The 15,409-nt window shown below is 49.1% G+C and overlaps 1 protein-coding gene across 5 annotated transcripts in view; it reads right to left on the reverse strand.

Annotated features, from left to right (window-relative positions):
- LHPP (phospholysine phosphohistidine inorganic pyrophosphate phosphatase) overlaps positions 1-15,409 on the reverse strand; it is a 70,291-nt gene that overhangs the window by 26,202 nt on the left and 28,680 nt on the right. The window contains exons 7-8 of one of the 5 annotated variants that reach the window (XM_063405128.1): positions 12,079-12,287; positions 10,173-10,383 (exon numbers count right to left, since the gene is read on the reverse strand). The exons of 2 other annotated variants lie outside the window; for them this stretch is intronic. In XM_063405128.1, coding sequence (XP_063261198.1) covers positions 10,346-10,383; positions 12,079-12,287 — 247 coding nt within the window. In that variant the 3' untranslated portion in view covers positions 10,173-10,345. Of the gene's footprint in view, positions 1-10,172; positions 10,384-10,971; positions 11,016-12,078; positions 12,288-15,409 lie in introns of those variants that run through there. 2 more of the 5 variants (XM_063405130.1, XM_063405129.1) reach the window with 2 other exon arrangements.

Consider the following 15,409-nt stretch of genomic DNA (forward strand, 5'->3'; position numbering starts at 1 on the left):
ATTTGCCTGCTCTGCTTGGTTCTCAGCACAAATTGCAATTAGGGAGCAAGGGCTTCACTCAAAATCATTTTTCTCCCATTGTCTGCCCCGAAGCTGGAGCAGAGCAAGAGATTGGAAGAGATTGAGTCTGGCAGCAGTGTGTTGAAGGCACATCCCTGCTCCCTGCTGTGCTCCTTGAGGATGTGTGTTCAGAAAGCAGGAGGCTTTAGCCACGAGAGCCATGTATTATCACCCTTTGAATAGCCTGCCTTGCTGTTCTCCTACAAAAACCCAGGGAAGGCTCTTTATCTGAAACCAGAATTGCATGAAAATTAGCTGGGGCTGATGAAGCAGCATCTGTGGTATCTTTTTTTTAACCCTGCTTTACCTCTCCTCCTCTCAACATGTAAATCCTGTCGCTAACGAGATTATTGGCACAGAAACCTCAGGAGCAGAATCTGTGGCTTTAGGAGGAACACAGAGCTGGAGTTTTCTCAGTAAATCACATCCAGGCTGTTCAGCTGCAGCGTCCTCCTGCTCTCAGGGGCCTGCTGACTTCCCCAGTTCTCCCCAGGGTTATATGGCTGTGTTTGCACACACACAGCTACAGACTCACATCCATTTGAGGCTTCTCAAAGTCCTGTCTTTATCTTGAATTAGCTTGAATCACCTCAGAATCACAGAAGCATTTTTAGGTTGAAAAAGACCTCAAAGAATCCCAGCACCAGCACTGCCAAGCTCCCCCTGAACATCTTTTAAACCTGTCCAGGGATGGTGACCCCACTACTGCCCTGGGCAGCCTGTCCCATTCTTCTCCTTAACTCGTCTTCATTTCAGGGTGTTGAGTTGTTTGGGCATGGCCTCTTCTGGCTGCAGGCTCTCTCCTCTCTGTGCTGCCACAGGAGTGACATTATCTCATGCTAATGAGTTCACCTTACAGCATCTTCTGTCCCTCCAGCTCCTGGCAACCTCTTTGGCACATAATTAGGTTTACTCGCTCACTGCTACTCCTCCTCTCTGCTCAGTGGGTTGGGTACCTCTCTTTGCAGAGGTAATGGTAGAAATTCAGCCCTCACTGGGCTAAAACCTCCCCTGCCTTGCTTGTAAACTCATATCACAGACTCGGACATCAGGCAAGCAGGATTCCTAAATCAACCTCCAAATTCTAGTGTAAAATCTCCTCCCTCTATCAACGCAGGACACACCCAGGCCTGCACAGTCAAGGACTTGATAAACTGAGTAAACACCAGCTACTGACTGGGTTAACATGGCCAGTTAACCATGGCTAGATAATCTCAAAAATGAGATTATCCTGAACTGCAGGACTCGCAGATGTCGTGCCACTGCCACGGCAGGGCTCAGCAGCTGCAGAGTGGTGTCAGGGGGCTTTGGGATGATCCCAGACTTACCAGCCAGGCAGTGATTGGGGTAGAGAGAGGTGACCAGAGCTGCCATAAAAACAGTGATAAGCTGCAGTGTCACAGTCTGAGGGGAGCTGTATGGCCACAGTTACAGATGTGTCATTGGGGGTGCTGTGGCACCAAGACCAGAGGGGTTTGCACTGTCAGACTTGTTGCAAGAAGTCCCACACCTCAGTCCTGAGCTGGGGTGAGGTGCTGTGGTGTGGCTGTGCTAGCTTGGTTTGCTCCAAGTGTGACCCAGATGAGATGCTCTGAAGACAGGAAGCCTTCAGTTCAGGCTGGTCTAAGTGTCACCTCACAAGCTGCTTGGTGACACCCTGACTCATAACCACACGCTCTTCCTGAGCTCACACATTTTCCTCCCCAGCCCTGCCCTTGAGCAACTGCAGCTCTTACAGAGCCTCTTCCCTGCTCCTCATGGCCAGGAGAGCACAAGGGAGCTGCACATTCCCAGTTCTCCCCGCAGATCTGTCTGTCTTTTTGGGTTAGAGCCAGGTTAGAGAGCAGATCCCCTCCACCAGCTTCTGACCTGACCATTCTGGGGGCACCTGGAACACTGACATCTGCTGGGCTGTTCCTCAAAAATCAAGCCCTGACACCAAATTCACAGAAATGATGCACCAGCTTGTCAATGCCTTAATTGACCATGTCTCACTGGTAGTTTTGGGATCCTGTTCCCCTTCAGAGGTGAGTTTGCATTTCCCTTGTGCCCTCCCAAGGACCTCCAGGTGGTTTAGAAACAGGAAGGGTCGCTGAAGACAGCTGAAGGTCACAGCTGGAAGAAAAGGGATCATAAGACATTAAAAAATAATTTTTGGGGGTTTAAGAGGTCTCAGAAGCAGTGATTTTTTGACTTTGCAAGCATGTCACTTCTGGTAGGAGCTGGGTGGAGACACCACCTACAGCAAATGGCTTTCTCCTGCCCCAGGCAGCATCCAGAGAAAAAGAAAGGGCTGTGTGTTTTGTCTTAAAGAAGTGCAGAAACAGGTGCTGCCAAAAGAGTGGAAAAAATTAAATCCAGTGCTTTCCAGGGAGAACACCCTGCTTGCAATCCCTTCTTCACCTGGCATTAAGAAGTTGGATTAAAGTAGGTCAGTTCCTCTAGAGCTGCAGGGGTGAGAGGCAGAGCTGTAGCATGGCCCAGACAAGAGCTGGGAGCCCTTCCTGACCCCCTGGATTCCTGACATTTCAGTCTGAGCTCTGCTTCACTTTTCTGACCACAGCTTTTCCTGGCCACTACTGCTGTACCAACACTAAACACCTTTTCCCTGTTGCTGCTGGTAGCAAAGTGTGTTGTTCAATCTCTGTCCATCTACTGCAAGGTAACAACAACCCCCTGGCTCTACTCCTTGTGCCCAAAGCAAGGCTGAAAATGGCACCTCTTGCTCAGCAATTAGATATGCAAAAGGTTCAGAACTGCAAATTCCCCCTCTCCTCCACAGGCCACAGGGTTGGAGGGGACTGAGGAGGTCAGGATTCAGAACTGGAGGGCAAAGGAGGGGTAGCATGGAAGTAACAGTCCAGATCTATATTCCCTCTGTTTCTGAGAGCACAAGAAAATCATATCTGGATGCACCCTTTGAAGTAACCTGAATTCCACTAATTTAATTAAGTGCTGCAGGCTTTAGACAACACATTAATATTTTCAACAGTTTGATCCCAAACAGCCATTAAAACTCCTTCTGATTTGTGCTAATATGTGTTACACGTTTTTGTTTTAATTAGAACAAGATTGTAATCCATACTTCAGTTAAGTTCATTACACTTAGAATCTTAATGCAATCAAAAGACCAATCAGTCATTAGCTAAGTCCATTTTAATTAGCATTTACAGAAAACTTTTAATTGTGTGCCTGTCCTTCACAGCAGGTGATGAGGGGAGTGAGAGGAGTGAATTCATCACTTCTCCCTTACGACGAATCATCTCAAGCTCTGTATTTTGTCCCCCTAACTCATGACCAGCTTAAACTCAGTTTGTAGAGGCTGTTTAGGACAGTCAGAAAAACCAAAACCCCAAAACTCCAAACCCCCCAGGTGCCACCCATTATTCCCCAGGCAGCTCAGCTGGGCTGCCCAGGCCAGGATGGCATGGTCAGGTCTGGCCACTTCCATGCTGTGTTTTGGTGGAAAGTGGAGCTGTAGGGCCAGCTCAGCTCCCCCACATCTGCTGAAAGGTTGTTCCAGCCTTCTGCTGTGCCTGGGCTCCTGTGCTCTGTCCTCACATGTCCCTGTGCTCCTGACACCCCACCAGGAACCATCTGGCTCTGAGTCACCACCTCCCCTCGCTGCACTCCCTGGCACAACTACAGAGGAAACCTTCACAGAAATCTCTGCAAGATCTCTGAAATGGAAAGGAGATTGCTCAGATCAGGCTGAAAAGCAGCATCTTCTCAATGCCCAGCATCCCAGGCAGGAAATGTGCTGCCTTTGCTGAAACAAGTAGATGAATTTTCCAGACTTCCCCAAAACCAATGGCCAAATCTGTGAAGCTCAGGGTATATATTTATCTGGGAACAATGTGGGAACTAGACAAGGATAAGTCAAATTGGTGCTGCTGTTGGACAACTTCCACCTGTTTTTGTAGGGCACAGGCTCCTTTTATCTTTTCCCATCAGACTTTGCCCCATGTTTGGGACAAAACTCCCCACAACAGGGATGGAGGGATCCCTCTCCCCGTCCCCACCATCCTCCAGCTCTCTGAAAACCAAAATGCAGGATTTTGCTGCAGGACTATAAAGGGTGAATTGCACAGGCCAAGAAGAATTCATTATTTATTCCTTCATTCCTTGGTTCAGGCAAAGCCAAACTCTCCCTGTCTCCTGGGACTGCACGTGAGAGCCACGGGCTGTGGGTTGATCCCTGGAGTGAAGCCCCCAGGTACTGCTGAGCGAGGTGTTTTATTGTGTAAACCCTCCTGAAACTACAAATGAGGAGGAATATGTTGGGACAGAGGGTTTGCCATTGCACAGCAGCATTCTGAGAGAGCACCCACCTGCCCCTTCTCAGCAAAATTACTAATACTGTATTTTTTGTAGACTTCAGGTGCCTGATAAATCTCTAAGTTATAAAATGTCACCTGGAGAGGTCCCTCCTACCTCCCCTTTCACTCTTCTCATCTTTCCAGCTCTTGTAAGCAGGATAACACCTGAATGGCCCCAGGCACTGTGATCCCTTCCTGCAAAGCATCGAGGTGGTTTTGTTTCAGCTTCATTCCTTTAACCCCCCTTCTCCCCATAGGGCCTGTTCCTCAGGCTCTGCTCACCCATTCCCAGGGAACAGGATAACCAGGAACAAAGTGACTGGCACCTGGCATCATTTTTCCTGGGAAGGAATCTTTTCCCTGGCACTGGGCTGCACAGTGGTACATCCACCTGGAAAACACAGTCCAGCTTCACCCTGTGAAAGGGATTTCTCTGCTGGTATTGGAAAATTTGCCAGCATTCTGGAATAAGTTAGTGCCTTAAAGCCATGTGCTAAATGTGCAATGATTCCCTCCCTCACCACTCTGCAGTGGGGGTGTTTTAGGAGCAGCACTGATGGACTGCACATCCTGGAGGATGCTGTTCCCACCTGAGGTGGAGGCCAGGGGCACACCTGGAGGCTCCCAGCTGGCCCTGACAGCCCCTTGCAGCCCCAGGGTCCACCAGGCACCAGCACCCACTGAAATGTGCCACCAGTGCCACCACCACCTTCAGCACTGCAATGGGAGCATGCCACAGGAGCACCCACCGGCCCAGCTGAGCTTTCTGTTTGCCACCTCAAAGCCCTCAGGAGGCCTTAATCCTGTTTTCAGATCTAATCCATTAAACAAATGCATTATGCAGATTCGCTTTTCTCCCGCAGCTCCAGCAAAGCTCGGTGTCACAGCTCTCTGTCACACAAGAGTTTTGCAGTGGTCTTGCCACGAGCACAGAACATATCAAAAACCTGCCTGGGACAGACCAACCATCCTGCAATTTCACAGTCTGTTCCAGCAGGACCTCCAGCCATGGACACTGCCACGCTCTGCCTCCCTCAAACCTCACCCAACAGCCCAAATCCTGCCTAACCCAGCCTGAAGAAGCCAAAGTCACCTTGAGCAGGTGAAGACTCAAGAGCACAGCCCAAAGTATATATGGTATCTGTGGCCTAGTAAAGAAGGAAAGGTAATTTTTTTTCTTTTTGAACTTATAAACAGAGCAGAAGACAAACCCAGTGGGAAGAAATTCCAGCTCTTTCCTTTTAATTGAAAATAGACCCATAAAATCCTGCTAAGTCTACTTGGCTAATGCAAGCACAGGGAGGCAGCTGGAATACACTTCCCAAAGGCAGGGTATGTTACCATCATTACATTTAAAAATCACAGGGGTCTAAGTTTAAAAGTAAAAACTACACTGATGTTCCCTCCTCCTGTACTCATTCACTACTGCTGACCTCCTTCTGCTAATGTAGAGAGCCTGATTTTGGAATGCTCCCAAAGAGATCAGAAATAATGGTGAGTCAGTGATCAGGTTTTAAAGATGTGATGTGGCAGTGATTGGATTTTCCAAGGTGATGTGTCAGCTGAAGTCTGGCAGTGTGCTAGACCTGCTGGTCATGGGAAATCCTACAGGTTGGAGTCAAGAACAGGGATTTCTTCATGGCAGGTAGATCAATGACCTCCAGCAACGATGAGGTCTCTTCACAGTTTATAAATAAATAAAGCAAAAGGAAGATTTAATCTTCCCACTATGCAGGGCACTGCATATGCAAATATTACACATGTGAATATAAAGTAAACTAAATACAGACATCAAAACCTGCACCTGAAGGTCTGTAATTAATTTTTCAATGCATTTTTCAGGTGAGATTATGGCTGAATGGCCAAAGGTGAGTAAAAAGCACCCAGTCCCTACTGCTGGGGGGAAAACTGGGCACCACACTGGTGTGTGACATGGGACATCACTTAATAAAGCAAAAAAAGCAATGCACAGCTTACATTTTATAAGGAGCTTGCTTTTTTACAGGAATATCTTCTCCAGAGTTGTTGGGAAATGGGACTGTGGGGAGTGGAACTGTGGGAAAAGAGCCCTTGGAGCTGGATCCAGCAGAGGAACAAGCTGTCTTTGATGCCATCTACTGGAATGGTGGCTCCAGGGCCTGGGACTTGCTGCTCTGCTGGAGACCACAAAATCAGGGCTTGTTCCCATGTGAAGTTGGATGCTGCACAGGCTTGGAAAGGCTGCCAGGCCAAAGTGCTGCCCTGCAGGAGCCATGGCTGCAGTGGGATTTCCAGCAGCAGGAGTTTTCAGAGGATTTCCACTCCAGGTGTGCTGGTCCTGTGAGCCCACAGATGTCCAGGAAAAACTGGCAGGGAGGCAGAGCCCAAGGAATGCTGTAAGGCTCGATCTGCAGGAGATAATGGCACTCCTAGGAGTGGAGAGGAGGGACACAGCAGCTCTTTAAAAGAGGAAGAGCTTCAGCCCAATGCAGCTACAGCCCAGTGCAGGTACCAGACTGAAATCACACTGGGCTGCTGCCTGAAAACAACAGGAGAAGCAAGATTTGGATGGTATCTCACAAATCCCTGGGATTTTCCCATGAGGATGGGCCAATCTTCATCAAGTCACTGCACAGCACCAACTCAGTCTTCCTCCTCCCCCATGTGCCTTTCAGTGCACCAGGCCAGCTCATGGCAGGAGAAGCAAGGCTCAGATCTCTGCTTATCTCACTTGTGCTGGTGCTGCTTCCCCTCTGACAGTACCAAAATCATCATATTTTGCTTTATGCAGACACTCTGCAAGGCAAAGAGACAACATTTGAGTGCTTTTTGAATCCTAGCTATTTTAGAGAGATGTTAAATGGCATATTTCACTTCCTGGGGTGATAATTTAGGGGAGGTGGTGCCTTTTCTTCAAGAACCACAGCAGGTAAGATCAAGACTGGCCCAGGGTTGTTTTTTCCCCTGTCCCAGTAATTATGATTTGTAGATAGGAAGTTGCTGATGAGTGTCCTCTTGGATGGCAGACCCAGCAATCTCAGGATAAAGGACATTTCTCCCACACTATCTCCCAAAACAAGCTTGACAGCATAGCGACAGCCACGTGGCCTGGCTGCTCCATAAACCTGGCAACTCCAGGGAGTACCAGCCCCGTGCCCAGCCCTCCTGTGGCTTTACAGAAGTGCTGGGCCTTTGCAAAGGTCCTCTTTCCTTTTATTGTGCAAAAGATCCAGGAAACAAAGGGAGGGAAAGAGTTGGCTGGCATGGGGAAGAAGTAAAGGTGGTGGCAAACAACGTGCGGTCAGTGAGCAAACTGCAAACTCGGATAAACCACAAGAAGAAACTTTTCTCCTGTCTCTCTGTAACTGCAAGAAACTTTCCTGTTATTTGAAAGGACAGCTGGCCCAGCCAGAGAGAGGAGAAGCTGAAACTAACAGCAGATCTTCGTGATTCCATGCTGCCAGTATCTCCAGCCCAATAAATACCCAGTCCAACCAGCTGGCCCCTGCAGTCCCGTGCCAGCAGGTTGTTCTTCATCACTATTTGCTGCCTGTGCACAGCTTGGACAGGCAGCAGAACTGAGAGTTTTCAAAGGGAATGAAAAACAAGAAAGTCACTTATCTGGAAATAAAAGCCCTTTAAACCCGCACAGATCGTTGGGATCGCATTTGGGGTTTGTGTGTAACTCCAAGGACAGGACCCACCTCCCCAGCCCATTGCTGGTGGGGGGCTCACTCTGCAGCGTGTCACGTTCTCCTGAAGGGACATCACAGAGCACAGCACCCCTGGGAACACAGCAGGACCCCCAGAACATCCATCCCGTGCCCCACAGAGAGCAGGGCTGCAGAACATCACATGCAACTGCCTCTTGTGGCCTCCCAGCACACAGTGAAGCGTGAGAGGGAATCAAGGCACACTTTATAAACAAAGAAACAACTAGATAAAAACAGGAGTTTGAGGCAAAGAGATAGACAAGGGAAAAAAATGAGGAAAATGACAGGATGAGTGAAGACTGGAGGTGTAATAAGAGGAAGGGGTTTTTTTGACTGAGTCAAAAAAAAAGGCAAATTCGGTGTATTCTGTTCACAGGGCCACACATAGGCCTGTTAAACAGGTTTTGCTGCCTCCAGCATTTCCTGGGCATCTGCCACGGAGATCTGGGCTGCCTCTCCATCCAAACAAATGGGATTGATTAAATCCTATCACACTCTCAAGGATTTCTACAGGCAGGCTGTTCTGTACATTTGCAACGCAGCGATCTGACCAAATTCCCCACAGAGCAATTGCTACAGAAAACTGTTGTTTTACTGCCTTGTCAATCCTCTAGGAGTTCCCTATAAAGGCAGCAGCTCCTGGATTTACTTGGCAATCAGCCTCTTTCCTGAGGATGGCCACCTGGGACGAGCGAGTTTGTTATTCTGTCAGGACAGCACAGACACGACGCCCTGTGCCGGGGGCTGAGGATGGGGTTTGTCTCCAGCCTCTCCACAGGACTCTGGAATTCTTTCTTTGGAAAACACAGGTGCACGTGAGCTGGAACAAGCACCACGGCTTTTTCTGTCTGTTTTTCCTTGAGTGCTGCTCTCTTGGATAAAACCTACCTGGCTCTGTGTGTGTGGGTTTGGCTCAGAGCAGGGCCAGCGCTTCCCTGGATTCCTCTCCACCTACAGAGCCCAGCAATGGCTTGGTTTGCTCTTCCCCCAAAAATCTCCCTGCACCTTTCCCAAGAGCTTCCAGCACAGCCACGCTGCCCAGGTGAAGTCAGGAGGTGGGCACAGCCTATCCCTGAGGCACTGGGGGCTCTGAGAAGAGCCTGGCTTTTCCTGATGCCTGCGAGGGGTCCCCACACCATCCAAAAGGGACAAAGTGGGACCAGCTCAGCCATCAGCAAGGGGAGCCCCTCCTCAGCAATGTCACCCTGTGCAGGAGGTGGTCTGGGAAGGAGGGCACAATGCCAACAGCAGAGAGGGCACTGAGGGAAGTTTTGTGATTTTCCTGGTTTGCCCAGTGCCACACAGAGATGATTTCTACTCTCAGGAGAAGGTACAGGAAATCCAAGAGCAGGCAGGCAGTGTCAGGAGGCAGCTGGAGCTGCTGGAGTTGGTGATGTGGCCCTGTAGAGCCCCCTGAACCCAGCAGGAACAGCCCACACTGAGGCTGGGACAGAGAATTCCATCAACACCCCTCAACAACCAGGATTTGGGCTGCTCACAAAATCCCCTCCCTGCAGCCAGGCAGGGACAGTCACTGGGACAACACCAGGGACCTGAGCTGCAGAAGCTGGGAGCTGCAAAGCTGTTTATCCATTCCCATCAGATCCAGGGCTCCTTGCAATCCAGGAAGCATCTGTCTGTATGGAACGACGCTCTGCATTATTATTCAGCCTGGGTAAGGTTTGAGTGTTCATGTGGCAAACTCCACTGCTTCCTTTGAATTGTCCTTTCCTCCTGGTGACAGGCTGTGCTTTGGCAGGGACAGAGCCCCCGGGAATGGCCACACAAGGGTGTGGGAGGAGGGTGCCAGAAGCACTTTGGAGCTAAGGAAGCTGCTCCATCCCACCCTCCTCAACCATCCTGTGTAACATCTCTTATAATGCACTTCCCAAAATCTTCCAAGAGCAACTCCCAAGACAACCCACGTTTACACAGCATGAAAATCCTCTCCCAAGACACAGCACGAATATTGCCACAGCATTTTGCAGCTGAAAACAATCCCAGGTCAGGATTTCAAGAACAGCCTTGCCTCTTGAGACTGTAGGGTGTGATGTTTCCAAAGTAAAAAAAAACAACCAACAAAGAACAGGAAGAAAGTGATACATTTGGGAGGTGCAAGACGTTTTCCAGCTTGTCAGGAGTGATGGAAAGGCTCCCACTGGCTTCAGACAAGGAGGGACCAGACCTGCTCATCTCTCCTGCCTCGTACAGATGGCAACACTCCCTGGTGCACAGCTGCTGCACAGCTGGCAGCACGAGCCACTGCCACATCCTTCACTGGCACCATTTTTGCCAAGGCTGAGGCAGGAAACCTGTGAGATAAAAAATCCTCAAGAAGTCACTTTGATTTCCTAACATTTGGAGCTGCTGTTGGCTCCCAGGATCAGCAATCTGCCTACAGAAGGGTTAAATGTGGAGCAGAGCTGGCACTGAGGGGACTTGCTTTACTCTGGACAAAGGGAGGTTCATTTTTTGCTGCTGCCCCACCGTTTTCCGAAGCACATGCAAAGATTCCTTGCTTTGTCACACTCAGGCCAACTGTTTTGTATCTCCCACGTGACAAAGCACTGATGTTCCCTCATAAACCACCAGTCCCATGCCATCCAACAGCTCACCCAAACTTTTGAGGACTTGGATGCCTGCAGAAATGTGAGTCAGGCACCAAGGGATGGCAGCACAGGAGCTGGGAGCACAGCACTGTGAAGATGCTGCTTTGGCAACGAGGACACTGAAGGCTCCTGATACACCCCCAGACACATCCCAACCCTTCCTGTCTCCCTGATTACCTGTCCCATCAGAACTGGTGGCCTTCCCAGTGACAGCACAGCAATACTGGTGACAAAGGCCCCTCTGTGTGTTCCCATGGGACGTGCAGCAGGAAAAGCCTCCATGCTGGTTCAGACAGGCAGCCTGAGCTAATTGCGCATTCCCCTTCCAACAGTTTCTGACAGTGGTTTAGGAAAATGTGAGAGATTTTACATTAGAAATTGTGCCCTGAAGGAAAAATGCCTTTTGTGTTTTATTAGGGAGAATTTGGCTCATGTTTTGAAACACAAAGGCCTAAAGTGCTACCGAACCCCTTGGACTAAGCCCCTGACTCAGAGGGAGGCAAAGGAAATTTTCCTTCTGTCTTCTTTGGACAATCATTTTCATCTCTCAGGGTTTGTTGTTCAGGGTTCTGCGAGTGCTTGCAAAAACTCTAAAATCCCAAACTGCTTTAGAGTTGAATAGGAAATCAAGACTCTGTTTCAGCTCCTGCTGCACTGGAAAGAGACTTTCGTGGTAAGAAAAGAGTAAATATTCAGCCAAAAGGCAGCACAGCTCATAAAGCCACAAATGCAGACAGGCCTGAAAGTTATGAACTTATTACACAAGAAGACCAGAAACAATTATTAAAACCCAACCCAGGCATTTTCCTCTATTATTAAATGATGGCAGCAAATGAAGCTTCCAGGGCCAGAGCTCTGCTCCTTTACCTGCCTTTCACAGATTCTGGATAACCTCTGTTCTCTAACAAAACCTGTTTTGTCCCAAAGGGGTTTTCCCTCTTGTGCTGCTATTCCTGCATCTAGCAGAGGTTTTCAGGTTTGATAAGCCTCTGTGAGGAACAGGTGACACCCATGGCTTGGCACAAAGTAGCTACAGTCAGCTCCAAATATCCCCAAATATTCGATACTCTGACCTTGCCTGCATGGGGAATTTCTGAATACATCTTGCCTCTCCTTACAGAGAATCATGGAATGGTTTGGGTTGGAAAGGAACCTTCAAAACCAGTTCCAATCCCAGACACCAGCAGAGACACATTCCACTAGACCAGGTTGCTCCAAACCCCATTCAGCCTGGCCTTGGACATTTCCAGGGATGGGAAAAACATGCAAGGAAAAAAAAAAACCCAAAAAACCAAAACCAAATATTCAGGAAAGAAAAAAGGGCAGGTCCTGAAGAGGGGGAGGAAGGAGCTTTGTTCCCTTCCCACCCACAGCTGAAGCTGGCCAGGTCCTCCTCACCTGCAGAGCCCCGAGGAAGGAGAAGGTTTTGAGTGACTCCAGCTGATGTTTGGCCTGTGCCTCCCCTGAGCTCCATCTGCATCCCCGGCTCCCACGGCCTCCAAGTGGTGACAGTGAAAATAACCAGAGCATCCCACGGGCCACGCACATGAACTCCCAAGGGTTCAGAGCATCCAACTGCACCTCCATAAATCCATCGGATCCCCTGCCTTGGGAAAGGGTCCGGGCTGTTAAACAGGCAATGAATTTCAGGGGATTTGGTAAAATTAGGATTGTCGTTACTTTTCCATTCCAAGAAGACTAATCTGGGTTATAATTGTCCCAGCTACATCCAGGCTTTTCAATAGCTCATACACTGATAAATGAAGCGTTCACTCTCACAAATGCCTCTCCTTCCCCTGACGGATGCAATGTGTTCCAGATGGACGGAGAAACCTTTTTTTTTTCCCTTTTACACTTGCTAAGCTATTTCCAGGCATCCACAGCACCACAGGTGTAAATCAGCAGAGCTCATCCCATTTACTCCACTCCTTAGAGCAGCTGAGGATCCAGCTCCTTATTTCAAACCTTAAACCTACACATCACACACAGGTGATGGTCCCATAAACGAGTGAGGTAAGAAAAAGCCCCATCAGACAAACACAAAAGGCTTTAATTGTACAAATCACTTTGGGCCTGCCAGTCCCTGCAAAAAGCCACTTTAATTAGGCTCATTGAAATGCAGACAGGTTTTATTTTTTTTCCCCCTCTTTCCACTGAGGTCTTTGTACCCACTTTGTATGAACAGGAGCCAGCCTCCACATCCTCAGCCAAAACCCATCCTCTCCCTCCTCTCCCAGGAGCCAGGACACTGGGAAGAGCCCCCTGAGCAGAGCCTCTGTGAGCCCCTAGAGGAGATCAGCACCTCTGACTGATGGAGAGAGAGAGAGCACCTCTGATGGAGGGAGACAGAGATGCTTCTGTGATGAGAAAGGTCAGTGCTGCCCCGCAGAGGAGCGGATTCTCCCTCTGCCCTGCCACACTGCTCCTCTGTGATTCCCAGGCTTTCCTCAGGGCACTGGGATTTTCTGAGTGCCTGCCCAGGGCCAGCTGGGAGTCCTTCTGCAGCAGGGCTGAGCCCACACGATGCCCCTGAGGCGGTCACGAGTGGCATTTCCAACATATGTTTGCACAAAATGCTCGAGTCCTTTCAAACTGAGCACGTGAGCACCCAACCCTGTGGCCAGTGCCAGCTTTAAGCTGTGCCTCTTGGCCCTGTGTGCACAGGGAAGGATTTCAAAGTTCTGCTCCAGAAATAAATGCATTAATGTTTGTATTTACTGACCAGAAAGACATGGCAGAAAAATACAGATGACTGGAGAGGGGAAAATGTTGCTCTGTGAGTCCCCCCACCAGTGTGCGATGGGGAAATGAGGATTCAGTGCAGGGAAGGGGATGCAAGTGTTTCATCAAGCACTGCTCCTCAGAGTAAATGCACAATATGGCTCCGTTCATGCTGTAATGGTCTTTTACTGTGCAGTATTTTTATCTGAATGTTATTTGACAACTTGTGCTACGTGCAGCAGCACTGGCCAGCGCCGTGTGTCTGCCAGCGCCTCTGGCCACTCTCTCACAATCCCAGAACCCACTCCCTCCTAAGCAACCCCCAGCTCCAACTCTCCCTTAAAACCACACGACAGACACCTAGGGATGTGCTTTCAAAGAGCTCTAAAGGCTTGTGCAGATAAAAATACAGCTTTGTACAAAACTACTGTGTCATGAAGCTCAGGGGCTGTTGAGAACAGAGTGATCAGTCATGCCAAAAACTGCAGGAAGGGACTTTTCAAAGCAGAAGTCCATTTGCTTGAGTAAAAAGGCAACTCCCCACCTCTCTACATAGTTTAAGGATGACAAGGAAGTCCAGTGTTTGCTAGAACATCTCAACCAGCAAGGAGAAATAACAGTGCTCCGTTTGCAAGAATGAGATCTGGCTCATGCAGTGTGTGCTCACTCTCACGTCTGTCAGCTCCACTAACGCTCCGTGAAACGAAGGGTCTGTGCTGGAGCTGCAGCAGGACTGGCATTCACTCCTGAGTACCAGATTTATCCCAGCTGCTCAGGTTCAGGCCCCTGCCACTCACCCAGCTGCTCCAGCTGGGCTGTACCTCTTAAAGAGTGCCAGGGATCAAAAGCTAAGAGGTTTCACAGTCTGGCTGCAAGTAGAGATTTGTTCCTGGGTCAGGGAGGCTTCAAGCTTTCAGGCAAAAAAAAGGGTAAAGCATGGAAAAACTGTTCCATCTCCTGTCTGGGCCATGTACTTGATGCTGGCATGGGAAGTAAATTCCTGACCCTGCCTGGGCTATCATCTGCCTGCCACAGGCTCAGCCAATGCCAACGTAGCACCTTTGCAACTGCAGCCACGTCACTTCCCAGCACACAACCAGAAATATCCTCATGCTTACTCAGACAAATCCTACCCAAAGGCTGACAAAGTGAGAAGCAGCTCATCTGTGCCTGTTGCTGTCTACAGAGCAGCTTGTCTGCAGGAGAAGTTTCACTGCTGTGATGATCTAAAGGTACTAAAACCCCAAGAAGGAAGGGCTGGCATGCCTGAAGCCTGTTCTCAGTCTCTAACCAATAAATTGGTTTCCTACCAGATGTCTACGTTGACATGGTAAAATTCTTTCCCTCTTTCCATTATCAGAGCTGGGTGGAAATGCCCAGCAGCACACATGAAATCAGCTCTTGACACAGTGTTTACACAGCAGCAGCAGCTTTCTCAGCTTCACTGGGGACCCAGAGACCAAACAGTGCCCACGGTTGTGCTCCAGGCATCCTTGCTACAACAGCATTATAAATACATAATGAGGATTTAAAAGGCAGGAGGAAAACAGATAAAGGAGACTCCTCATATCACACTCATCTTTCATGATTAGAAAAGAGCTACAGATTTCAGCATGTGCTCATGAATGCTGAGGGAAAGGTGTCCTCATTAGAGGATGAGCACAGGAGTTGCCTGGCAGCATCCAGGGGGAAAAGACATCAAGTTTCAGAGGAAAGCTGCCACCACATTTTATACACACTGTTACTTTTAAAGAAGAAAAAGCAGCTTAGCACAGAAGCACGAGGAACTGTGGTCAAGCACAGAACAACAACAGCAAGGTCATCTATGCCACATGAGCAGAGATTTGGATCAAATCCCTGAAGGTTAGCTTGGGAAAAGCTGCTTCAAATATCAGAGAGCTGAAAGCAAGGGAGTCACTTAGTCCCTGGCCATCTCAGATGCTTCCATGGCCACCTCCAGCAGTATCCATGCTCTTCCAAGTCCAGATCATGCACACTCAAACCATAG

Source organism: Prinia subflava, chromosome 9 (genome assembly GCF_021018805.1).
Source record: "Prinia subflava isolate CZ2003 ecotype Zambia chromosome 9, Cam_Psub_1.2, whole genome shotgun sequence".
NCBI lineage: Eukaryota > Metazoa > Chordata > Aves > Passeriformes > Cisticolidae > Prinia > Prinia subflava.